The 26,137-nt window shown below is 32.5% G+C and overlaps 1 protein-coding gene and 1 pseudogene across 3 annotated transcripts; one reads left to right on the top strand and one right to left on the bottom strand.

The window, feature by feature from the left end:
• LOC124888584 overlaps positions 1-2,935 on the bottom strand; it is a 15,367-nt pseudogene extending 12,432 nt beyond the window's left edge.
• A 17,298-nt stretch (positions 2,936-20,233) lies between these two features.
• Positions 20,234-26,134, top strand: LOC107847460 (uncharacterized protein At1g26090, chloroplastic). 3 transcript variants are annotated; one of them, XM_016691729.2, is made up of 8 exons: positions 20,235-20,574; positions 23,718-23,861; positions 23,964-24,038; positions 24,131-24,161; positions 24,288-24,324; positions 24,406-24,577; positions 24,783-25,193; positions 25,624-26,134. In XM_016691729.2, the coding sequence occupies exons 1-8, from the start codon at positions 20,320-20,322 to the stop codon at positions 25,753-25,755; spliced, it is 1,257 nt and encodes a 418-aa protein (XP_016547215.1). In that variant the 5' UTR covers positions 20,235-20,319; the 3' UTR covers positions 25,756-26,134. The 3 variants fall into 3 exon arrangements, with proteins under 3 accessions (XP_016547214.1, XP_016547215.1, XP_047255352.1); XM_016691728.2 differs by having other exon boundaries at positions 20,234-20,574; positions 24,131-24,324; XM_047399396.1 differs by lacking the exon at positions 20,235-20,574 and adding an exon at positions 20,618-20,941 and having other exon boundaries at positions 24,131-24,324.
• Positions 26,135-26,137: the final 3 nt, after the last annotated feature.

The raw sequence follows: 26,137 nt of genomic DNA on the forward strand, positions 1-26,137 counted from the left end.
ATTTTGAAAAATAAAAATAAAATAGGAGGGTAGACAAAAATCTCAATTGAAATTGGAAGAATAAGTTGAATGAAAAGTTTTTGATTCATCTATCATTATAGGTAGACAACACTAACAAAGATAAAGTGCCAGACATATAAAAGAAATTGATTCATCATCTGTAACATCTATCCATCCTGCAATTCCAATCAACCGATTCATTGAGTAACTCTTGGGTAAACTATTAAACTAATAAGAGTTGTATCGTCTAACTTCATTCAAAAATGAAACTTGAATTTTTATAGAATCAAAATAGAAATGATTTTAGAATTTGATCATTTCTTAGATTCTGTTGAGTTGTATCGAATCCATTTTCGATTTTAAAGCGAACAGTTACCCTATAAAACTTTTTATTTTTACTTTAATTTAAGTTTAACTCATTAGATTCAGTAATATATTAATTCACATAATATCTTGAATGATGGAGAATAAGAAAAAGTTATCACACAATCGCTTCATAAAATCTTTTTTTTGGCCAACTAGATTCTAAAACTAGTAATTTCTATTAGGTTACACATTTTATCCTTCCACGCTACCCCATCCTTGTAGCTAGATCAAGAAAGAACCTTTGGATCGAGATCCACAATAATGCATCACAACTATGAATTCCAATTATTCTATTTTTCTTTCATCGAATATGATCTACTACTCTTATTTCTTACTCGACCATTAACTTCTTATTTAAAAAAAGGATTCCAACAACAAAACGGCTTCCACAACTACGAAAAGAGAATTTCTATATCTCGCATCTACTTAAATTGTGGGAATATGAGAATCTCTTTCGTTGAATTGAAAGAATTTTTTATTGAATGGAAGATGGGTTTACATCAACAAGTAAAGGAAAAAAGAAATTATTTTAGTACTTACTTTTGATACTAATTCAAATTGCGTTGCTGTATCAGAAAAAGGATAGTTATACTGATTCGGTATACTCTAAAGACGCCCTCGGTACAATATCGACGATCTCACAAAGATTAAATTTCAATGAATTGTCATTTACTGATCTCATCTTTTACGGAATCGATCCTCTTTGACTGTACAAGAATATGTGGAGCTCAGCATGTCTAGAAGCACAGGAGAACGTTCATTTGCTAATATTATTACCAGTATTCGATACTGGGTCATTCATAGTATTACTATACCTTCCCTATTCATTGCGGGTTGGTTATTTGTCAGCACTGATTTACCTTACGATGTATTTGGAAGCCCTCAGCCAAACGAGTATTTTACAGAGAGCCGACAAGTAATTTCATTAATAATTGACCATTTTGATCCTTTGGAACAACTCGATGAATTTAGTCGATCGTTTTAGGAGGCCCTAATGACTATAGATCGAACCTATCCAATTTTTACAGTACGATGGTTGGTTGTTCACGGCCTAGCTGTACCTACCATCTCTTTTTAGGGATCAATATCAATAGTTCATCCAATGATAAAGAACATCCGGATTATAGAGCTACGACACAATCAAACCCGAACAAACAAAATGTTGAATTTCATCGTACCAGTCTCTACTGGGGGTTATTACTCATTTTTGTACTTGCTTTTTTATTTTCCAATTATTTCTTCAATTAACAAAATGAAAGAGAATAAATAAGATTCTCTTAGCTCGTTCGGAAGCATCTCATAATTCAATTATCCAAGGCTGTTTGTGTCTCAATCATGACCACTTTATGAAATCTGGAGGGAAGTGGGGTAAATGGCCGATACTACTGGAAGGATTCCTCTTTGGATAATAGGTACTATAACTGGTATTTTTGTAATCGGTTTCATAGCTATTTTCTTTTTTATTTAGGATCTTTCTTATTTACCTTTAAGGCATCCTATTCCCCGTTTTGACTTTCTTTTGGAATCGTCTTCTTTTAAATAAGATCTTCTCCCTTGTTCTTCCCTCTTCCTATGATCTTGACCTGCTAAGTGATTTTCGAAAGCTCCCACTATGACTAAAAAGCTCCCAATAGGCCACGTAGCAGCTTAAGCTTATATTATAATAAAGTAAGTAGGAAGGAGCAAAAGCTACTCGACTAGACGGGCAAGGCGACCAAAGGAACCTGGTTTACCTTCTCTCCTCCCTTACAATATAGGTCGTTCTAATCCCGAATGAAAATATTCCAAAACAAAATTGGAAATCTTTATTAGACCGTGATAGCCAGCTAAAACTTAACAGGGTTGAAGCATCTTCTTGGAATCACTAAGGAAGTAGGAAAGGATCCAGGCTTGCCTGAGGCCCTGAGAGCCAGGATGCTTTCTCTTGAAGATGAAGTAAACATGGTCATGGGCCAATATCTCGGTGCTGTTGAAGGTATAAATGAACACTTTACCCTAATTAGTTGGGGGTGGGCGGGAGCTTAGTAGTTGCTAAGTCGTTCAAAAGTCAGACTGTCATAAGCCCGATACTATTCTATTTACTCTCTCAAATGAGGGGCTGGCTTATTTTGCTATAGGGGCCATCTCCTGTCATCCCTTACCTATGGTTCAGGAAAGGGATTGACCGGAATGATTGGTACGAGACACACCAACACCACTACTTCGAGGTGGAAAGGGGGGCGGTCGGAGGATGACAGAGCAATCACGCCTTGCTCCCTCCTGACATCTATTGGGAGGGAACCTCATTTCAGAGTGTGATTCGTTGTTTCTAATGCGGTTAATTACTATTAGGCTTTTTAGGAAAGTTCCCCTCTGCCTATGCAGTTAGCTCGACTCCAGGTATATCTCTTAATGGGCATGTAGTCGTAGGCGGGAACTCTTCTTTTTATCTTATTCTTTGGCCAGGCTGGTAATCCCAACCAAATAAGCAATCACAATCGCTACAAGAAACCTATTTCATACCCTTTTCGTCGTACTTCCTCTTCTCCTTCTCTTCTTTCTCTCCCTGCCGAGCTTGTTGGAGTGCCATTGCCAAGATATAGTGTAATTCCCTTTCTTATCCCTTCTAGTTTAAGCCTTTCCTTCCTATGTAACTAAGTCCTCCTATGAACCTATCCCCGCCTAAAGGATAGGAAAGGTTACTACTAAAAAGTAAAGGTTGTCTTCGAGCAAGCTCTTAGATTTCATCGTGATTGAGAGAGGAATTGATGCAAGAGAATGCCCTGCTAGTCTTTACTTACACAGAAGAATAAGATGGATAGAATGGGATTTCAAGGCAAAATAGCCTATATAATATAAGAGAAAGATCTCACTTCTGTTTACTCAGACGCCTCTTTCTTATCGAAGACTCTGGCAGCTGGAACTCCATCGGCAGCGACTTTTACCACTTCAACCTAGGCACTTAGGCCTTGGACCTGATCTATCCGTCCACCGTTACCACAAACCTCTACTTTGAAGTGAAGCGACTTCGGTCATTCCCGAGTCAATAATTGCCATAGGATGGAACCCAGTAATGGCATATCAGCTTACCGATTACTTAATAAGAATTTATTCCTAGACTTTACAAGTTACAAGTTATCCCCATATGGAGTCCACCCAAGGGAGAAATCCAATCCAACTTGACATCAAATACAGAGAAAAACGTATAAGCGCAAAAAAGGAAAATTGCCTGGGAAAACAATCCCAAGGGAAGCTTCTTTTGGAACAAGTGTTCTTTTGCAGTTACCAACTAGGAATGTCATGATATTGATTGGAAATCTATTCGTTGTTATACTATTACAATTAGGTTGAATTGATTTAATAGTGAGAGATGTACAGGAGATTGGATAAAGTTAGTTATAATATGACATTTACTTATCAGGTTTAGAATTTTTAGAGTAAGCATTTATAAAACGGATGTCGTTAAATTAGTACTCTTATGGGGATTATATGTTTGGACAGATTTAAATCATTCAGAAGCTTAACGGAAGGGCAAGGCCCTTGCAAAATAGCTTGCACTTGAATTCTTCGGTTGAGGTAGGTTACGGTTTAATTAGAGTTTAGACTCGACTTAATTGTGGGTATGCTCCTAAATTGCATACTTGTGGATTGGTATTCGAACATGCTTGAAATCGTTGATGTTTGGATTGTTGATTCGTGTATAAATGTTTATTGGAAATTGACTTGATGGAATTGTCTTATGACTTTAAGTGTACTTGAAAACATGGTACATTGTGTTGTATGATGTGAGGTTGTGTAAATTGATATTGATAATACTCATTTATATTTATGTTGGGTCGGGTACCACGCCAGTTCATTTATATTTATATTGGATCGGATACCACGCCGGTACGGTACATGAACATAAATTATTCCCTACAGGTCCTGACTATTTGGGAAAAAATAAGTCCCATAGCATGTGTGTACATATTTGTGTTGATTCTGTGGATGTTTACAGTATGGTTGATACTCTTGATGGTTATGTCGCTTGTTTGTGAGCACTGTTTGACCTGTTATTATTGTATTATTGATTCATCGAGAATTTGTTATGTGATGATGCCTGTCTACTTGTCATTTGATTTAGGTTGTGATACAACAATCAACTACTAAAACGAAATTAAGGACTGAAGAAATAAAAAACAGCAACTAGAAGAAAGGGAGACGAAGAAGAGATGCATAAAGTAAAGATAGATAGAAAGACCTTTACTCCTACCAAGTGATTAACAAAAGATGGTGTATCAAACCATCAATCACACCTCACCAATAGAAGCTCAAACCTTCCTCTTAGGTGGACCAAAGGACTCATACTCCTCAATCACACCTTTCTTGCTAATAGATAAACACAAGTGAAATCCATCAAATATATTAATCTCTCAAGTTTTGATGTATTTTCCAAGACTTACACTAAGATGGATTTTCCAAGCCCTACACTAAGGAAAGAAACTACACTAAGAGTAACACTCAATTTCAATTCATCAAATTCTAATGAAAAGAGTGAAGAAATGGTCTATTTATACTATTACATGCCAAATAACAAAAATGTCCTTAATGAGGGCTTAAAGGAGGCGCCTCTTGAGTGTCATTTTGGAGTGTAAAATGTCTTTATTAGCCTTCACTTGAGGTTCTTCTTGAGTATGGGAACCCTCTTTCTTTCTTCACTTGGACAAGGTTTTGAAAAGGCTTCAAAAAGGTCTTCAATCACTTGAAAAAACTAAAACTTGAACCTTCTACAAGACCTTGTACTCTTTGTGCTCTTCATGCTTGTATCATCCACTCCATCTTAAAAGGAATTTGTCCTCAAATTCGCACCCTGTAAAACCAAAGAAAAGGAAAACAATCACACAATCCTCAAGGGAGGAGGTTAGCATTAGTACCACAAGTTATATAGATAAGCCAAGGTTGCTCACACTTGACATACATCCATGGGTCCTTTGTTTGTGACATGAAAGACTTAGCATAAATAACACAAAGAAAGTTAATAGGATCAATATAAAAAATGGATGGACATAATCCGAGGCTATCCCTCCCATACTTCAAGAATGCACCGAGATCAAAGGGTCGAAGTAACCAAGGGCATAAGCCGAGACTAATCATCCCTTTTACTTAGGGATCCAACTCACAATTATCCAAGACATTACACATAACTATGCTATATACAAGGTCACTATGAACAAGGTTAATGTCATGGTTTTCAACAGACAAGTTCAAAGAAACACTCCAGGGAGATACACATTTGAAATACAACTAACTATCATTTGTTATGATCAGGAAACACCTACCACAAACATCACAAAGGACACGACTAAGGCAAGCATCAAGAGGTAAGGAAACTACAAAGGTCCACAAAAGTCATATAGCATTGTAACTCCAAGTAGACCAACAAACAAATGTCCTACCCCTACATAAAACAAATACAAGACTTGCATGGATATCATCATAAGAAAAGAGGTAGTATAGGAAGGCATCAAGTGTAAAGGCATCATCCAAGGTGCTATCATCTATAAGAATGCTAATTGATTCAATAGGTTTAGCACATAAGGTTGGAATCAAGTCATTTAAACACATATGACTTCCTTCTTTCAAGTTAAACATCAATTTGGCATCCACAAGTTGGGATTCATTCAATTCAAGCACAAATGTGTCAAGAAAGGATGCACATTTAGAAGTATTATCCCAAAACGACAATGACACATTTGCCCTCGGGTTTTCAAGAATAATACTTTGCTTGTCATGTAGACGAAGTAACAAGTTGGGTGGGCCAGCATCATCATATCGATATTTGGCACCGAGGTCAAATGGAAAGAGTGGCCTTAGACATGGATCTAGACAACACTCTTTCTCCCCATAGGCTTCGCCCAATCTAAAAGACATACTCTCTACAATAGCATACATATCATCAAAGGCAAATAGAGAGTAGAGAAAAGTATCACACAAATCAACTTCAACTATGGCGCTCTTATGCAAGTACTCACTAGTTCCAAGTCCATCACCACTAGGATGCTTAACATAGGAAACCCACAAAGAAGAAATAGATGGAATTTCTAAGCATGCACCACTTTCTATTTTAAGAGAGTAATCCCCACATAGATATAAATCACCATGAGCAACAAAGGGAACACACACAAAAACATGTTCACAAGAACAATCACAATCCGGGTTTCTTACATATTCAAGCAATTCAAGGTAAACTTCACCCGATTGATTATTTTGCACACCCTCACTAGTTGTTAGCAACTCACATACCAACGTAGACTCACCTTGGTTTTTACAAGGTTCAACTAGTGTGTAAATACTCTTGTCACTTGGTAATGAAACCTTATTCAAGTTATAAGTGCTAGCACTAGATGGACACAAATCATTCTTACGAAAAGAATTGATTTTGTCATCTAAAGGATCAACTAGTGTTTGCGTACTCACAACAAGAGTTTGGTACTTATGCAACCTAACAACACCAAGAGTATCACAAAAGGAAGATTCATACACTTCTTCACTAAGCAAATCTGAAACTACACCACTTTGGCCACTACTAGCCACATCATAACAATTCAAGTTTCTGGGGGTGTAGAAGATAGCTTTGTTACCTTGTAGATCATGGAAAGTGTGTTATTCAATTGGTTTTGCATCATGGCAGCCTTCATGCTCAACATTACAAGGGAATATCTCAAGGTTTCCCTTTGAACTCACTTCTTCATCACTTATCCCAAAATTGGGATTTTCGGCCAAGGGCTTGAAGGGAACTTCCTTGGGCTTCTCCTTGAGAATTCTAGGGTCTTGAACCTGCACATGAGAAGATAAAATACTAGGAAAAATGCTAGTTTTTGGGTTAGTGAATATCAAGGATCCTTTGTGGACAAGATCCACAATCAAGTGTTATTTTTCCCTTTTAATTTCACTACCTGTGGCTTCCCTTTCCTTTTTCCTCCTTCCTTCACATCCTCCTTGTATCTCACCATCCATTTTCTCTCCATTTTGAGGCTTAGCCTCATCATCTTGGGTTTATAACTCCTCTCCTTCTTCTATTTGGATGGGAAGATTTCGGCTTTATGGCATTTGGAGAGAAGGATAAGGTCTTTGGTTAATTGGGTTTGGGATTTAGTAGTTCGGATTTTGGGGTAGAATTTGAGTACCAAGTCCTTTTTGTTGGACTTGGTTCAATTGTGGAGGGTTTGGTACACATAGTCTATCAACCCCCATTTTTATTCTAGTCATGTCACCCCTCATTAATCCCACATAACCCTTCATATCTCACCTAAAAGCATCTATATCACTCCTTAAAACATCATTATTATCATCTATTTTTCGGGCCAAGGCCTCAAGTCGAGCCATCAAGGCTCCAATAGCATAATTTCTCAAAGGTTGGGAAGTAGTACCTTCGGATCCCATGACAAATGTACCTAAAAGAACAAAAAAAACAGCAAAGGCAAAAACCTACAAAACGAAAAAGGCCTCACCACTCTCACACTCGTTTCTTACCTCACACTTAGTTTCATAAGTATTGAAAACTTGGCAATACTCGGCAAGTGAATGAGTGGTGAATATTATTTGGTCCAGAATCAATTTTTGTTTGATATGACTCAAATAAAATGATGTACGGACTTGAACCAACAAACCACTACGAATTTGAAAACGAGAAAAACACAAAAAAATTGAAGACGCAAAACAAACGGACTTTAATCTAGTTACCAAACTAGTAGGTAGTTACTAGCTTGCTAATTAGTGATAGAACCAACAAAATTGAAACTAGAAACAACAATTAGAAACTAGAAAATCTAACTAAGAACTTAATTTGGCCGTTGAGCTATGATGCGTGGCATTCAATGATTGGACGTTGAGTTTTCAAAAATTTTCACCCAAAATTTTCAAGTCTCAGCCTAGAACACCCTTGGAGAAGAAGAATTTTCATTTGGGAGGGAAAAATTGAAGGTTTGGAACCCTTTTGGAGCTTCAAATGAATTCAAAATGGATTGGTCCCCCACTGTACTTTCAATTGTACTTGATTATTCCCTTTGTCTCTTCTTTCTTTTGGATGACGATGAATATGCCAAGGAATATTCTTTCACAAACACCAAGTACACTCTCTTCCTTCTCCTTTTTTGGATCAAACACGCTCTTTGAATATTCTTCCTTAGCAAGACTTGATGAACATGAAAGAACAAGATGAATATTTAAAAGTTGACCAAAGTTTGACTCCTAACCAAATGAACTCCAAATCTGGATTTTTTTTGTAGATCTAGGTTCCTTAGGCCAAGTTTAACTCAAATATGTAAAAATCAACCATAAAACTCGTCTAAATCACAAGCCCAATTTCGAATCTAGCTTAAAAACTTCAAAAAAACACCATATTCATGGAGGTTCTTAGCTTAAACTCAACCAAATTTTGTTCCAAGTGTAGATCTAGACTCCCTAGGTGTTAGAGAACAAGAATCTAACACAAGAAACTATCAAAAAAAGCTAAAAATTAGTAGATCTAAGTTGTGAAATCGGATCTACTACCAACAACAAGACAACACACAATTTTTTTGAGATTTTCAGATTTTTTGACTCTTTTTTGTTGAGATTTTCTTAATAAGGACACTAAAACAAAGGATTAGAGTTGTGGTAACAACCCTAAGCAAGACTTTGATACCAAATAATATAAAAATCAACTACTAAAATGAAATTAAGGCCTAAAGAAATAAAAAACAGTAACTAGAAGAAAGGGAGATGAAGAAGAGATGCATAAAGTAAAGATAGATAGAAAGACCTTTACTCCTACCAAGTGATTAACAAAAGATGATGTATCAAACCATCAATCACACCTCACCAATAGAAGCTCAAACCTTCCTCTTAGGTGGACCAAAAGACTCATACTCCTCAATCACACCTTTCTTGCCAATTGATCAACACAACTGAAATCCATCAAATGTATTAATCTCTCAAGTTTTGATGTCTTTTCTAAGACCTACGCTAAGATGGATTTTTCAAGCCCTACACTAAGGAAAGAAACTACACTAAGAGTAACACTCAATTTCAATTCATCAAAATCTAATGAAAAGAGTGAGAAAATGGTCTATTTATACTATTACATGCCAAATGACAAAAATATCCTTAATGAGAGCTTAAAGGAGGCGCCTCTTGAGTGTCATTTTGGAGTGTAAAATGTTTCCATTAACCTTCACTTGAGGCACCTCTTGAGTGTGAGAACCCTCTTCCTTTCTTCACTTGGACAAGGTTTTAAAAAGGCTTCAAAAAGATCTTCAATCACTTGAAAAATCTGAAACTTAAACCTTCTACAAGACCTTGTACTCTTTGTGCTCTTCATGCTTGTATCAAGTTGCGTACATGTTATTAAGTCATGAGTTAGACTATGATAACTACTAGTACATAGTGGTTCGTACTGATACTACCTTGTACTCTTCTTTTGTTGAGTGCAGAAATTGTTCTAGATGCTCATACATGATCTCACCTCCAGAGTTTGATAGCAACTCTTGATCCAAGTGTGAGCACTCCGTCTTCAGGCTGCCATGGGTCATCTTATTTGTTCTTGTCCATCTTTCGGGCAATGAAACATTCTTTATTTACTTTATTTTTTTTGTATCTCTTTAGACATGATCTTTGTTAGTAGTTCTTGTACGATGACTTTCGGGTCTTGAAAATTTTGGTAAGTAGATTATTTTGTTTCCGCATTACTAATGATGAACTTTAGATTATTATCGTTAAGATGATTTTATGAAAATATCATTTTAATATTGACTAAGTGATTGGGTAATAGTTGATTTAGATGGTCCTCCCACTGAAAAATTGAGTGTGGGTGCCACTCATGGCCATTTGGATTGTGACACTATCACACGCCTCAACTTTGCGGGGGTCCTTTGTCCCCTCTCGACTATTTATTACCGTATTTCTGTAACATCTATTTGTCTAGCTGGACCCCTGGGTGAATGCACGCGCACTGACACATAAGGATCTGAAATGGTTCAGCTGGATAAATATATGCCACAGAAATACGGTAATAAATAATCGAGGAGATCATAAGACCCCCGCAAAATTGAGGCGTGTTACAATAAATTTTACCAAAATTTATGTATATTTCTGACTTTTTTCCTTATTTTTATTATATGATTCTTTTAGGAAACGTGATTAAATCATCACATAAGAAACTTTTAATTAAAAAACAAAAGATATTTGTAGGTGTCATTTTAATTTCTTAGCTAAAAAAGGTATAATGAATGAACTATACTATAAAGGAACAAAAAGGAAACTAAGATAATTGTCTTTCTGTCCCACAGTTCTTCCTCATGATGGTTAAGCTAGAAAGTTAATTAATTGACACTTAACCTTCTCATTGGTTGAGAAAATTAATTAAAGGGAAATATCTTTTTCTAAGTGTTGTTAATTACCCAAGAAATTGTCTGGATTTTAGAAGTAAGAAGATGATCATTGCTTTTGTTAAGTTGGGACAGAAATAAGCAAATCACAAGCAAAAATACAATGGATGGAGAATACATTGAGAAGAATGACATATTTTCTGAACATCTAAAAACGACCTACTAATACATACGTACAAATAAATCCTAGGCTACCACCACAGACCCCAAGAAAAATCACAAACATGGGTCGCACCGCGAACTTTTCAGGGCCGAATCAACAGAATTTGGGTCACAAACTCTAACAACTTTTTTTTTCTTCGTTCTAACGACCGATCGGTATTTGTATTCAGATTCAATTATATTTGAATTTATACGTGTCGAAAAGTTTCATATTGAGAGTTGTAGCATTCCTTTATAAGGGTGATCTTATATCGAACGAAATTCAAATTCAAAATCTTTAATTAAAGATAAAAGATTACTTCTCATTTTTTCTTTTATCAATCTTTGAAAAAAGTATTAAATTTACTCAATTTTTAACTATGCTTCAAAATTAGCTTTAGTTAGTGTTTTGTAGAAAGTCAATGACAAAAAGATTTTTTTTCTCCTAACAACCAGATAATAATTAATACTCATCGGTTTCACTTTTTTATTTTGTGATGTTCAATAAAATTAATGAATAACTTAATTATTTACTCATTTTAGTCTTAATATTAGATATATTCTTCACTATCTAATGTATTTCTCAAATATTAAATTTATTATATTTAAAGATTAATATGTAAAATTATTCAGACACCACAATTATTAAAAAAAAATGACGAAAGGCAATGTTTGCTGAAATTTGCATACACAAAAATGCAAAACTAACCCTTTCCCCAACAATATGAGAAGAAAAAAAAAGTGACATAATTGCATATTAATAAAATATATGATCTCAGACTCACCACTCTCTGATCTTGACACGTGGATAGTCAAACATTCATAATAATTTTTTATTAAAAAAAGAAAACAAGAAGAAAAGTACTCCACTTAGGGTTCGATTGATCGGGAACTAGTTATTCTGGAATTAATTATTTTAAAATTAATTTTTTGATAATCACATATCACTTTCAATGTGGGATAAAAATCACTATAATTTTTTAATATCTAATTCTGAGATAAATTATTCATGATTTTATATCAACCAAATATACATGGGATGAACTCATTCTAAAATTAATTCAACAATTAGTTATCACTTATCCTTCGTACCAAATTAACACTTTAGAGTTTTAGCTCTTCATGTGCTTTGTATACAGTATTTGTATTTGAGGGGATGATGTTGGAGGGCATGTTATACGATTTAGAAAGAAATTATTATTATTATTATAAAACTTGTCAATTTCTTATCATGGGATGCACGTACGTAGAATCACATAAAATTTGTGTAAATTAATTTATTATAATACATGCATCATGATTAGCAAAACAAACGTCCACTAAGTCTACTATATTACTATTATGACCTCTTAAATATAGAATATTCTATAAGTTGTAATTTTTGAGAATAGAAAACATCTCGTTATGCTGGAATATATATAAAAAAAAAAAAAAAAAAAAATTAGAAAGGGATACATATAATATTATTTTTTGTTTTCAATACTCGTATTATTAAATCTAAATTTGCGTCAGAAAATTTAACAGTGGGAGGTAAAGTTTTCCTTAACAAAGACAATTCCACGTCCAATGCTCGAACAATAACTTAATTTAAATTAAAAATGGAGGAGTATCTATCTCTATAATATTTTTATTTATTTGCAATGCTCGATCTAGCTTAAAAAAATAGTTTACATTAACCTAAAACCTTAATTAGGTTAAAAACTTAATTAGTTCAAATTATGAGTAAAAATTATTAGTAGTTCCTTTTTGCAAGCCGTCTCCTGATCATCAGCCATAATAAGATGGTAAGTAGTTGTTAATTATTTATTAATTACATTAAAAAGTTAATTTAATTAACATAAACTATGATTATTAAATAATATTTGTACTATTTATTTTTACCTATAGTACAACTACAATACCTTATTTTTAAGATTTCAAATCTCACATTTTAAGAAGGCATACCTTTAATCTAAATATAATTTGAATGATTTGAGTCTGACAATATAAAAAATGATTCACATTAACCGTACATAAAGAATATATGAAGTCAATAAATTTTAGAATAGTTTTTTCATGAAAGTAGGTGAATTTTAATTTTGATGATATTTGGAATATTATTCACTTAATAAATGAACAAATCTATCATATAATGTTGACCCAATCCAAACTTAAATATTGATACACACGTCTTCAATGATTTCAACAATGAAAATAGTGCTTGAATTGGTCAAACTATAAATTTGAAAAATATATTAATAAAACATGATTTAGTAAAGTCTTGAGTTAGTAAAAACTATAAATTTGAAAAATATAAATACATTAATTAATAAAACACGAGTTAGTAAAAAATCATTAGTTGTTCAACTTACTTGTATAAAGTTTTGAAAGAAACAAACAAAAAAAATATTTTCTTTAAATACAGTTTTTTTTTCGTCTTGTAAGTTTTTGAATTGACTTACCTAATCATAAAAATCTGAAAACAAATATATAAAATCTCATAAGTTTTAATGATTGAGTCATTAAAATAATTCCAATGCAAAATTAAAGTTGAAAATTGTTCTCCTACCTTGCAACTGCCACAATTAGGGTTGAAAAATCACTACACCATAAAATAATAAAATAATGTTTAAATTATATGCACTAATGATATAAAATTAAAGTTTAATTATACTATCAATATATCTTGACCCATTATAAGAGATTACTTTCCATTTTTTAAGTTTATTAATTAATGTTTGTACAAAGACTTAATTACCTCCAAGCATCTTTTAAGTGATTTGTAGATACATTTTTTTTATCTATCATACATAAAATTTATTTTCAATAAAATAAAACCACCCCCACCCCCCGCCCCAGCCCCCATTTATATACTCATAATATCTCAAAACTCTCCATTTCTTTAATTTCTTCTTCATCACCCTTAGCTTCTTTTTCTTCCAACTTGAAATATCCAAATACCCTAATTAATTTTCTTTAAAATGGTTCGTCCAATATTACCAAGAATTAATGGTGATAATTTATATACTTCCATGCCATTATCAATTGGTTTATTTCTTTCAATAATAGCACTTGTAGCATTATGTGCAAAACATGCAAAAAAAACTTCAAAAAAATCCATGTCCAAAACTAGTAATGAATCCAAAATTGTTCCAACTAACATGACCAAAAAAATCGATGAAGATTCCGGTCATCGTACCGGAGAAGTAGCCGGAGAAGAAGGTCTATGGCAAAAGGCAATTATGTTAGGTGAAAAATGTCAACCACCAAAATTTTCTGGTGTTATATATTATGATTCATTTGGAAATAGGGTTGATGAACTTCCAAGATCACCAAGAGCTAGTCCAATGCCAAGATATGCTTCTTAATGTAACTACTTTTTTTGGAATAATTTCTGTATTCGAGTCAGCTTGTATGCACCTCGACTAATATCACGTGATACTAGATTAATTTTGCATGATGTGTTCTACCTTTCATTAGCATATATCAGAAATGGGAAAAGATCGTCTAATGTTTTTATCTCTGCTGAAATTTGAACTTGAGAGCTCACGTTATTAATTAATTCTAGATTTATCTATAGATCTTTTTTTTTTGGCATGAATGATGAATATATATAATGTACCCCCCCCCCCCCCCCTCTTTGATTTAACAAAATGCATGTTTTTGCCGTTGAGTTTTGTATTATTGGGCAGTTTAGAATGCTATATATAAAAAAAATAGTGTCATGCATTAAAGTTTCCGCTGTGTATGGGGTCCCGAGAAAGGGTCGAATCATAAGGGCTTCTTGTACGCATACAGTATCGTCTTACATTTCTGCAAGGTGTTGTTTCACGGCTAGAATCTGTGACTTCCTAATCACATAGTAGCAATTTTACCATGTTGATCGTGGGCAGTTTAGAATTATAAAAAAAAAACGTAATGCACTAAAGTTTTTGTTATGTATGGGGCTCGAGGAAGGGTCGAACCACAAGGCCTCTTGTATGCAGCCTCATCTTACATTTTTGCAAGGTGTTGTTTCCCCAGCTTGAACCAATGACTTTCTGATCACATGATAACAATTTTACCATGTTGATCGTGGGCAGTTTAGAATACTAATTACGATAGATTTTGGATGAAATTATGCGCTACTAATATTGATCGTGCTATTTTGAAATCCGATAATATTTGTCGTATCATTCGACGGAAAGGAAAGAAATGAGATCTTTTACCCACTTTCTCACATGGTAATTAAGAAAAAATTATTTTGTGGTTTTCATTTTTGATTATTTCACTTTTGACTACATTAGAGAAAACTTAATCAACAAGGAGAAAAATCCCATTTTTTTAGAGCAGATTATCAAATCTTTTTAAGATTGTATGTCCTATATATGTGATAAATTTGAGAATAAGTAGGTAATCTGTTTTACTTTTTGAAATCTCTATATTTTATTGTTTTGCTAATTTCTATCATTTTTGGTGTTTCATATCTTTATAGTAAAAAATTCAATAAACTCATTTTACATGAATATTTCAATATTTACCTTCCTTTATTATTTCTAAAAATCCTCCAAACATAATATCTCCATTTTGAGTTTGGACACTGACATTATATTTACTTTAATTCTTCTTACATTATACAAGGAAAATACCAAGCTATAGGTAGTATAATACTTTACTACAATTATGCTCAGATCAAAATTATATTTTATTTTTTTCATGTATACCAACATTCTAGCGTAATCCACAAGTAAGGTTTTGAGATGGTACAATATACGCAGACGACAGACTTAATCGATCACCTCTACCTCACAAAGGTAGATCGATTGTTTCTGATAGACCCTCAGTTTTAGTTTGTACTTTTTCATAGATGCTGCATTATTATTGAAATTATAATATTGTGATACAAGAGGGTTGCCAAAAAAAAATTCATAATGTGATGGAACCATATATTATACAAGCATTGATATAGCACTCACAGCATTAATATCATATAGCTAGACAAACTTGTTTTATATTCTCTTATATTATAAGAGAGAGTTGAGCATTTACTATATCATCCCTAATTAATTATTATATATCATTTATCTATTAATAAATTAATAATATTTAATAAAAAAGTAAAATAGACATTTATGATATGTTTACTTCAACTGTTTCAACCGTAATTTTACTACTTCGTTTCTAATTAATTATTATAAGTCATCTAAATATTAAAAAATTATTATAAAGTCATTTAAGTATTAAAAACATAATAATATTTAATGCTAAATTAACTTAACGTCTTATATGAGGTCCACTTAAAAAAAAATCGCAAGTATTTTTATGGTAATTTTGCTATTTCACTTCTAATTAGTTATTATAAGTCATTAAAATATTTCTACATTGTTGCTTCAATCGTGATTTTACTATATCACCCTAATTAATTATTATGATCATCTAAGCATTGTGCCACTTAAATTAGAATAGAAGAAAAAGTATTACAAAAAATAACAATTAAAAAAAATAAATTATTTCAAAAGTATAATTGACTATCAATGCCAAAAAATTTTGGGCAAGGAAAGTAATATATATTATTTGAAAATTACATAAAAATTATAATAAATTACAACAGTTAACAACTAAAATATCTTTAAAAAATTTAATATGTTATATGTTTCAAAAAGTATGTATAAAAATACTATAAATTATAATAATTAACAACTTAAATAATTTGAAGGTCAATCTATCTACTTTGACACAACTTCATTGGTCCTTCCCATTGCCTTTATTTTTTTTATCCATTTTAATTTTTTGTCTTATTTTTTTTAATTTGCTATATATTTCAAAAAAATGCAAAAAAAATTCTATAAATCACAATAACTAATAACTTAAGAAATTAAAAAAACATAAGATATTTTGCTGACTCTCGAAATTTTATCAGTATCATTTAAACTGAAGTAGGAAAAATATAATATAAATCACAGTAATTATAAACTTAAATTATTTTTAAAATATAATTGAATATTAATGCCACAAATTTTGGACAAAAAGAGTAACATATATTATTTAAAAATTATATAAAAAGTATTATAAATTACAACATTTAACAATTTAAAATATAAAAAAAATATTAATCTATTATATATTCCAAAAAAAAAAACATAACAAATACTATAGATCACATTAATTAACAACTCGAAAAATGTAAAGATATAAAATATTGGTTGGCTCTCGAAATTATATCAGTCCAACTTAAATTAGAATAACTAAAAATATAATTAACTATCAATTGCACAAAAGTTTGGACAAGGAGAGTAACATGTATTATTTGAAAATTATATAAAAAAGTATTATAAATTAAAATAGTTAACAACTTAAAATACTTAATAAATGATTTTATCTATTATATATTTTTTAAAAATACGTAAACACAACAATTAACATTTTCAAAAAATTTAAAGATATAAAATATTTAATTAACTCTTCGAATTATATCAGTGTCACTTAAATTGGAATAGAAAAAAGATACTCAATAATTAAAAAATTAAATTATTTTAAATATAAGTGACTATCAATTCCACAAAAGTTTGAATAGGGAGAGTAACATGTATCATTTAAAAATTGTATAAAGGATAATATAATTTACCATGGTCAAAAGCTTAAAATATCTAAAGCATATTAAAAATATGATTATCCAAATTCTATTTATGTCACATAAATTGAAACTAAAAAATAACATATATTCACGGCCATCGAGGTCTAGTTTGTTTTAGATTTTGGACAAATCTTGATAATATGTGAATAGTCCCTTACATTATTATTTCATTTTTGGAGGGAGCTCCTGTTCATTTTCTTTCTCTTCGTTTTTTTCAAGTTCTTATTTGGATGGAAGATAATATTAATAAAAAAAAAAAAAATTGGAAAAAAAATGAATATTTCTCATGATTAAACGTAAAAATAATAGTTAAATGAGGTATAAATAATTTAAAGATTGACAAAAGTAAGAATATAAACTATACATTTTATTATTTACATATGAAATAAATAGTTGATAAATATAAATAGTGATGTTCTTTTTACAAAATATAAACTTGTAGGTTAATTTTTGTATTTGAATAATCTTAAATCATGATTTGATATCCCCAAAACATGTTTTTTGAAGAATTTGGGATTTCATGTCATGATATGAAATCACGAGATGAAATCGCATGACCAAACGTTGATTTCATCTCATAATTTCATATCATAGACATAAAATTGCATGTCCAAAAACATACTTAGATAGAAAAAATAGGTGAAAAAATAAAGAGAGAAAAGAACTAGTTCAGCTAAAGTAACAAATACACAACTTATATTTTCAATATTACAAAAAATCTCAACTCCTTAAATATATTACAAAAATTCCACATATACACAGAATGTTATGTATAAGTCGGTTATGTTATGTATATTAATAAGGAAAGAGAGTAAAATAATTAAAAAAGTGGGAGAGAGTGTAATTACTTTCGAACATATGATTTAAGAAAATCATTTTAAATCTATTTGCACATGTAATTTGGGATCGTGAGTAGCTAAATTCTCCAAAAAAGAAAAAAGAAAAAAATAGAATTTGAGACTCAAAATTTTGATTTCACTTTTTTTATAATATAAAATTTAATCCATAAGCTTACATTTTGTAAGAAGAAGACCTATCATTTTAAATTGTATAAGAGAACGTTCAAGCTCGACGTGAAGAAATTGACTCTATCATTTGAAAAGATTATAGTATTGAAGAATCTCTAGTTACTATTATTGTTGACTAGTGAATTTTTATAAAATTATGTGCATTTGTAAATTTATAATTGTATATATTTATCTATAAAAGCAACATGAAGATATGTGATATATTTCGATATATTGCTTATGGACTATGGTATACTCATTTGGTAAGACAGCATAAAAATTCAAAAAAATTTGATAGCTTTCCCAACTTATAGAATTTTCATATTTTTGAGAAAAAATACACATTAACAAATGAGAATTGCACATTCAAATAAAACTTCAACTTTAAATTAATCTAATTTCAAATTATGTCAAAGAGGACCTAAGAAAAAACAAACAAACAAAAAAATATTGTGTTCATATGATAAGGATCAACATGTAAAAAGAGGTTTTAGTTTCGAGCTTTAAATATAGAATAACCTTGGTAGAGATCCCTTCGATGGACCTACTCGAATCTAAATTAGTCGGATACTAATGTGAAAGCAGGAAAAAAGTAAATCCCAACAATTTGGAGCTCAATTACAATTTTTTTTTGACATTTTACATTATTACGAAAAATTTTGATTTTAGATCGTAGAGATGCATAATCAATTTTATATATATATATATATATATATATATATATATATAAATATTCTTAATACAAATACATAATCAAATCAAAAGTTAGTGAATTTAACATGTCAAATAATACACACCAAGAAAGAGAACTAGAGAAGCAATATATAATATATAAAAGAGTTCGGAGTTAAAAGGGACACTTTCTCAAGTCTAGAGTCAAAACAGACAGTCCGTTTCTTTATGTACCAAAACGGACAGTTTGTCCAAAAATAGACAAGCTACAATTAACACCGTTTGTGAACGTGAGGAAAAAAATGTTCATAGGGTTGATTTTGAGTCGGTCGAAATACATAATACATCCAACAAAGATACAATTTTTCCTTTGTAAACGTACATAATTAGCTCTAGATACATTCTTTTCGCTTTTAGATCCGTCGAGATACATAATTAGCTTTTAATGTATTCGATGAAGATACATAATTAATTGAAATTTTTCTAAGTTACTTTATAAGAGTGGAGATTTGTGTAAATACATAAGTTAAGTTGCATATTTATGTTATTATTATTTTTTTTGGGGCAAAATTCAAAAATAGCATATTTAGCCCCTTAATTATGAGTTTCATAGCAACAGTTTCATAATTACATAATATAACAAGTTGTATTTTGTATTTTTGCAAAGTGTTGCTACAAAAATACAAATACATATGATTTTTACTGTCCTTATGATCGATATGAATTTTGTATTTTTACAAATTGTTGCTACAAAAATACAAATATATATGCTACAAAATGTGATTTGATAAAAGTGTTGTTATTTTTTATAATTTAATATTAAAGACATAAATTTAACACAACTTTTCATTTTTACCCCCAAAAAAAGAAAGAAAAAGTTGACCTTGTAATGCCTTTTCAAAAGTTAATTGTTTGTCAAATCATAAGAACAAATTTGGAAAAAAATTCAATAATTTACTTATTTTGAAACATTAATAAATATCTCAATAATTCACTTATTTCGAAACGGAGGGAGTACTTAACTATGCTACTCTAGATATTTTTTTTACTTATTCTTTTTATTTTTTTTAAGAAAGGCCTAACTTTCCTAAATTGAATTTGAATGTACTACTACTCTCCCTGTGTTGTTTACAAACAACGTTAATCTTGTAGAACAATGTCAAGTTCCACTGTACAAATGTTAACAACATCTTCATTATTCTCCACCCAAAATTACCCATATTCTGATATTTTCAACCAGCCAATAAAAAAGATAAAATGTGTAGCTAAAACAAGGAGAAGGAAATCAAGAATGGAGATTTTGGCTATGGCTAGTGATAATTCAGTTAAAAATGAAAAATCCACAAAGCTAATTACCTTTTTGGGCAAAGGGGGTTCTGGGAAAACTACTTCTGCCATCTTTGCTGCTCAGGTTAGTTGATTAATCACTCTCACTTTGTCTCGATTTATGTAGTACTGTTTGACTTGACACAATATTTTAAGTAAAAATAGAACTTTTGAGATTTGTGTCTAAAATAACTACTAGTAGTATTAGATAACTGCTCACTCTTCTCAATTTAAATTTATGCAACACTGTTTGACTTGACACGTTGTTTAAGAAAAAATGAATGACTGCATCCAAGGGTGTGGCCTAGTGGTTCAATGAAGTTGAGATGAGCACCATGAGTCTCAGGTTCAATTCCCAGCAAAGGCAAATACTAGGTGTTTTCTTGGTGGACGGAGTTACTTGGGACCTGTTGCTGGTGGGACGTGGCAGGTATCCCGTGGATTTAGTCGAGGTACGCGCAAGCTGACCCAAACACCACGGTTATCATAAAAAAAATGAATGACTTTGGACATAATGTTTAAGAAAAAATAACAGTTTGATTTGACACAATGTTTAAAAGGAATGAAGGGTATTGAAATTTGTGTCTAAAATAACTACTACTATTCGATAACTACTCACTCCGTTTCAATTTATGTGGTATCGTTTGACTTGATAAGATGTTTAAGGAAAAATAAAGACTTTAGAGATTTGTGTCTAAAATAACTACTAGTAGTACTAGAGATAACTACTCCCTCTGTTTTAATTTATGTGACACTGTTTTAATTTGACATGTTGTTTGAAAAAAATAATAAATGACTTTTAAAATTTGTGTCAAAAAAGGGTAAAAGAGAAAATTTACAGTATGGTGAATTTTATTTTTTTGGAACGGATTAAAAAGGAAAGGGTGACACATAAATTGCGATAAAGGGAGTATTAAATTTTGCTCTGAAGATTCTAACTTTTTTGTTGTGTTCTCTCTTTTATAAGCAGTAGATGGATGTTGTTGTTGTTGTTTTGGTTGAAAATGTGAGGTTGTATTGATGCTTCATAAATTCTTAGGACTGAATTGTTGGGTTAGAAGTAGCACGATGTCATGCGGAAGTTAATAGTTGCAAACCGTAAACCGCAGGAGCGATAAATCTGAGTGCAAAGTAAACTATACTACAAGGAAACATATTCTGAATTTTGCTTTAAAGATTCTACTTTTTGTTCCATTTTATCTTTTTTAGGTAGTAGATGGATGTTCTTTTGGTTGGAAATGTGGATGTGTTTATGCTTCTTAAATCATTTGGGACTGAATTGATGGGATCGAAGTAGCAGGGCGTCATGTAGAAGTTAGTAATTGCAAACCATAACAATGATAAATCTGACAACAAAGTAAACTATACTAAAAGAAACTTATTCTGAATTTCGCTCTAAAGATTCTACTTATTTTTTTTTTTTCCATTTTATCTTTTATAAACAGTAGATGGATGTTGTTGTTTTGGTTGAAAATGTGGAGTTGTTGTATTGATGCTTCATAAATCATTTGGGCCTGAATTGTTGGGATCAAACTAGCAGGGCATCATGCGAAAGCTAGTAATTGCAAACCATAGGACGATAAATCAGACGATTAAAGTAAACTATACTAGAAGAAACATATTCTGATTTTTTTCAACCAGCCAGTGAAAAAGATAAAATCTTTAGCTAATACAAGAAGAAGATCAAGAATGCGATTTTGGCTATTACTAGTGATGATTCAGCTAATAATGCAAAATCCACTGAGCTAGTTACCTTTTTGGGCAAAGGGGGTTCTGGGAAAGCCACTTATGCCATTTTGCTGCTCAGGTTAGTGGATTAAGTGTACAATTTTGCTATAAAGATTCTAAGTTTCTGTTCATTCTCTCTTTTGTAAGCGGTGTATGGATGCTGTTGTTGTTTTGGTTGAAAATGTGGGGTTGTGTTGATGCTTTTTAGATCATCTGGGACTGAATTAGTGTTTGAACTCTTTTCTATCCCTGGCTTCTATAAGAGGATAGATTGTTTGTTGTTAGAATTGTTGACGGAGTTGCTAACAACTTGAATTTTATTATTGAAAAGTAAGGACTCCCTTCGGTCTTATGATTCTTGCACTAATTTTCTTGTGTGACTTGTAAAGTTGTAGCCATGTGACCAGGAGGTCATGGGTTCAAGCCGTGGAAGCACCATCTTGCAGAAATGCAGTGTAAGGTTGTTTACAAAAGGCCCTAGTGGTCCGGTCCTTCCTCGGACCCCGAGTGTAGCGGGAGCTTTAGTCCACCGTGCTACCCTTTTAATTTTTCTTGCACTCACACTCTAACGACTCTCTATGTTGCTCTCTATCTTATTTCTCACTTGACTACTCTCTTCTTGTTGTTTTCTTACTTGCTTAAGCACTCACTATTTACTGGAGTACTTATACAACTCAAATGAAGCACTCACAGTTACTTTCATGATTTAGTTCATTTGTCTTAAATAACATTCAACTTTTTTTTCTTTACGAACTGTTTTCAAGGAGGTATACCAATTTTGTAATACACAATCAAAATCAAAAGACAATAATTCCAACTTTAATACTTTTATTCATGATACTGCAAGGAAAGCACGAGTGCAACCAAGTTTTCTCTCGTCACGTGCTTATTCTCTTGTTTGTCAGAAGGAAAACTTGTTACACTTTGTCTTCCCTTTTCTTTTTCCTTCGACGCTGTGGGCAGTGGAGCAAAGAATGGAAAAAACATCCAGGAGTGCAGGGGAGGGGGTAGGAAGTGAACAAACCTCATGAATCGTTTAGAAGTTTGTTTCCTGGGAATCATCATAATATTGTTTTTAGGTGATTTGTTTCCTTAAAATATCCGGACAAAAGCTATGTTCTGTATGTGACGATGACACATACGTTTAGGTCTCACGCGAAATATTAACACAATATTCATTGATCACTGCATCTCTGGCTACATTCTCCCCTATAAATTTATAACAGCATGCTCTTCCATTTAGTGTTATTATCTTGGCACTATCGCCACAATTTGCTTTGTTTTTGCCCTTTCATTTTCAGTGTATTTTCTATGATATTATTATATCGTCGACGTCTAGTACTATACAAAAGATTAAAGAGACACTCTACATTGACCCTGAATCTGCCTGTCTTTTCCTCTTTAAACCTTAACTAATGATGTACCATAACAGGAATCACACGTTTCTCCTGAATAAGATGAAGTTAGGTAGACTAACCCGCAAATTTCTTTTCTTACCAGCATTATGCAATGTCAGGGCTCAAAACATGCTTGGTGATACATTCTCAAGATCCGACAGCTGAATATCTTCTGAATTGTAAGATTGGGACATCGCCAATAACATGCAACGACAACCTTTCAGCCGTTAGATTGGAAACTACAAAAGTCAGTTCCTGTTTAACCCTTACTTCACCCGTCTTTCCTGCAATGTTGAGATTTTATATTGGTTGCAATTCATTTACGCTGAACAATCATCGGTAATTGCAGATGCTCCTTGAACCTCTTAATAAACTGAAGCAAGCAGATGCTCGTCTTAATATGACTCAAGGAGTTCTTGAAGGGGTAGGTATGTAACTTAATGGTGCAATTGTCTGTCTTTCTTTCGCCAGAACTGGATGAGTTCTCTTTGAGTAACTTTTTTCACAATATCTTAGGTAGTTGGAGAAGAGCTTGGAGTACTTCCTGGTATGGATTCCATATTTTCATCCCTAGCACTCGAGCAGCTTGTAGGATTTTTTGAAAATGTGGTTCGACAAAATAGTAAAAAAGAGAAATTTGATATTATTATTTATGATGGCATGAGTACTGAAGAAACGATTAGGATGATTGGTGCAACCAGCAAAGCAAGGTTAGATCTTCTCCCCGACTTGTTAAATGTCTCTATGCAAAAATCGATGTGGAATATCATATCTTTTATTTCCACATGCAGGTTATACTTGAAATATCTCCGCAATTTAGCTGAAAAAACTGATTTAGGAAGGCTGGCAAGTCCCTCACTTTTGAGACTTGCGGAAGAAGCCTTGACTCTAAGCGGTAGCAATCTTAATCTGAATGGGAAAATGAGTTCAGAAATTTGGGACCTTCTAGAACAAGTATTGGGGGTATGTTAACTACTAATCTTTTTTTTCAAAGATACCATCAATTTTGACCTAGTCTATCGGAAACAGCCTCTCTACCTCTGGTATGGTAAGGTCTGCGTACACTCCAACCTTGCCTAGACCCCAATCGTGGGATTACACTAGGTATTTTGTTTTTGTTGTTGCATCGAATTTGAACTAAAGGTTCTAATGATTTTGCATGCTGCAGAGAGGATCTAAAATATTTGCAGAACCCAAAAGGTTTGGTTGCTATATTGTGGTGGATAGAAACAGCCCTGTGTCTATGGCTTCTGCTTTACGCTACTGGGGTTGCATAATCCAGGCCGGTGCACAGGTTTCTGGTGCATTTGCTCTTGCATCGCCAAATTCAAGTGGAGAATCAGGAGCAACGATTGAGATTTTTTCACCTTTGCCTTCTGCTTTTGTTCCACATATCTCAGTGGGAGCCCATCTAGATTGGAACAAGATTATGCAGGATAGTCATAGCGAGAGTGCACGGAATCTTCTGACAGTAACAGCTCATAAGGCCAGCATTCCTCCAGTTACCTTTGATCCAACCAACAAAATTGTCACACTTCTCATGCCCGGTTTTGACAAATCGGAAATCAAGCTATATCAAGTATGTAGTATGGTTTGTTTCACCTATCTGCATTTTGCGTATACTATGATACCAAAAGTGATCCTCCTGTGAACTTGCAATGAAATTCTTCACTAGATGAAACATTGACTCACTTAACTGCAACGAACGCAGACTATGAAGCATTCAACAGGTGCTTACGTTTGCATGAAGCACTATATTATGTAGTTGAGCGATTAAGAACATTCCTAGCTTGCTGTTCTAGGATGCGATCAGAGTTTTGCTGTTAATATAGCACATGAAAAGTTCTTCTGACATCTAACTTGCTTCGGTTGTCCAATTTGAGAGTGCTCGACCCTTTGAAGCTACTACGATGACCAAAGGCTCATTGCTATTATCGTTGCTCTACTTGTTTTGCTACTGAAAACCAAATTATATGGTGAAATTAATCAGAATTTCTGGCTATTTGCAGTTTAGAGGAGGATCTGAATTGTTGGTGGAGGCTGGTGATCAAAGACGTGTCATTCGTCTACCATCTCAACTTCAAGGGAAGGTTGGAGGTGCCAAATTTACAGATAGAAGTCTTGTCATCACAATGAGATAGCAGATGAAATCAAGAAACCTCAATAACATGTTTAGCTATAAGCATGCCTTTAGTCAGTTTGCATCAGCTGTCGTAACAATATTCATGGCCGCGCAGTCAATAAACGTTTTCCCTATCTATGTACAATGTGAAGGTTCACCATGTTAAATGGAGGAAACAGTACTGATGATTGAATCACCATAAACTACATTCTCAAGTTTCTCATCGTTGGGGGCGACATACTTCAAGCTTGAAGTTAATATGACTGATTACTCGAATTTCTTAATATTCAACAGTTATGCAAGTGTTTCAGTCATTTTTTCCAGTGTAATGTATACTCAAATTTTCAGAATTGATGAATATGGAGATCCAAAATTCACTTATAGTGAAGTTGTCAAAAGTG

Source organism: Capsicum annuum, chromosome 11, assembly GCF_002878395.1.
Source record: "Capsicum annuum cultivar UCD-10X-F1 chromosome 11, UCD10Xv1.1, whole genome shotgun sequence".
Classification (NCBI taxonomy): Eukaryota; Viridiplantae; Streptophyta; class Magnoliopsida; order Solanales; family Solanaceae; genus Capsicum; species Capsicum annuum.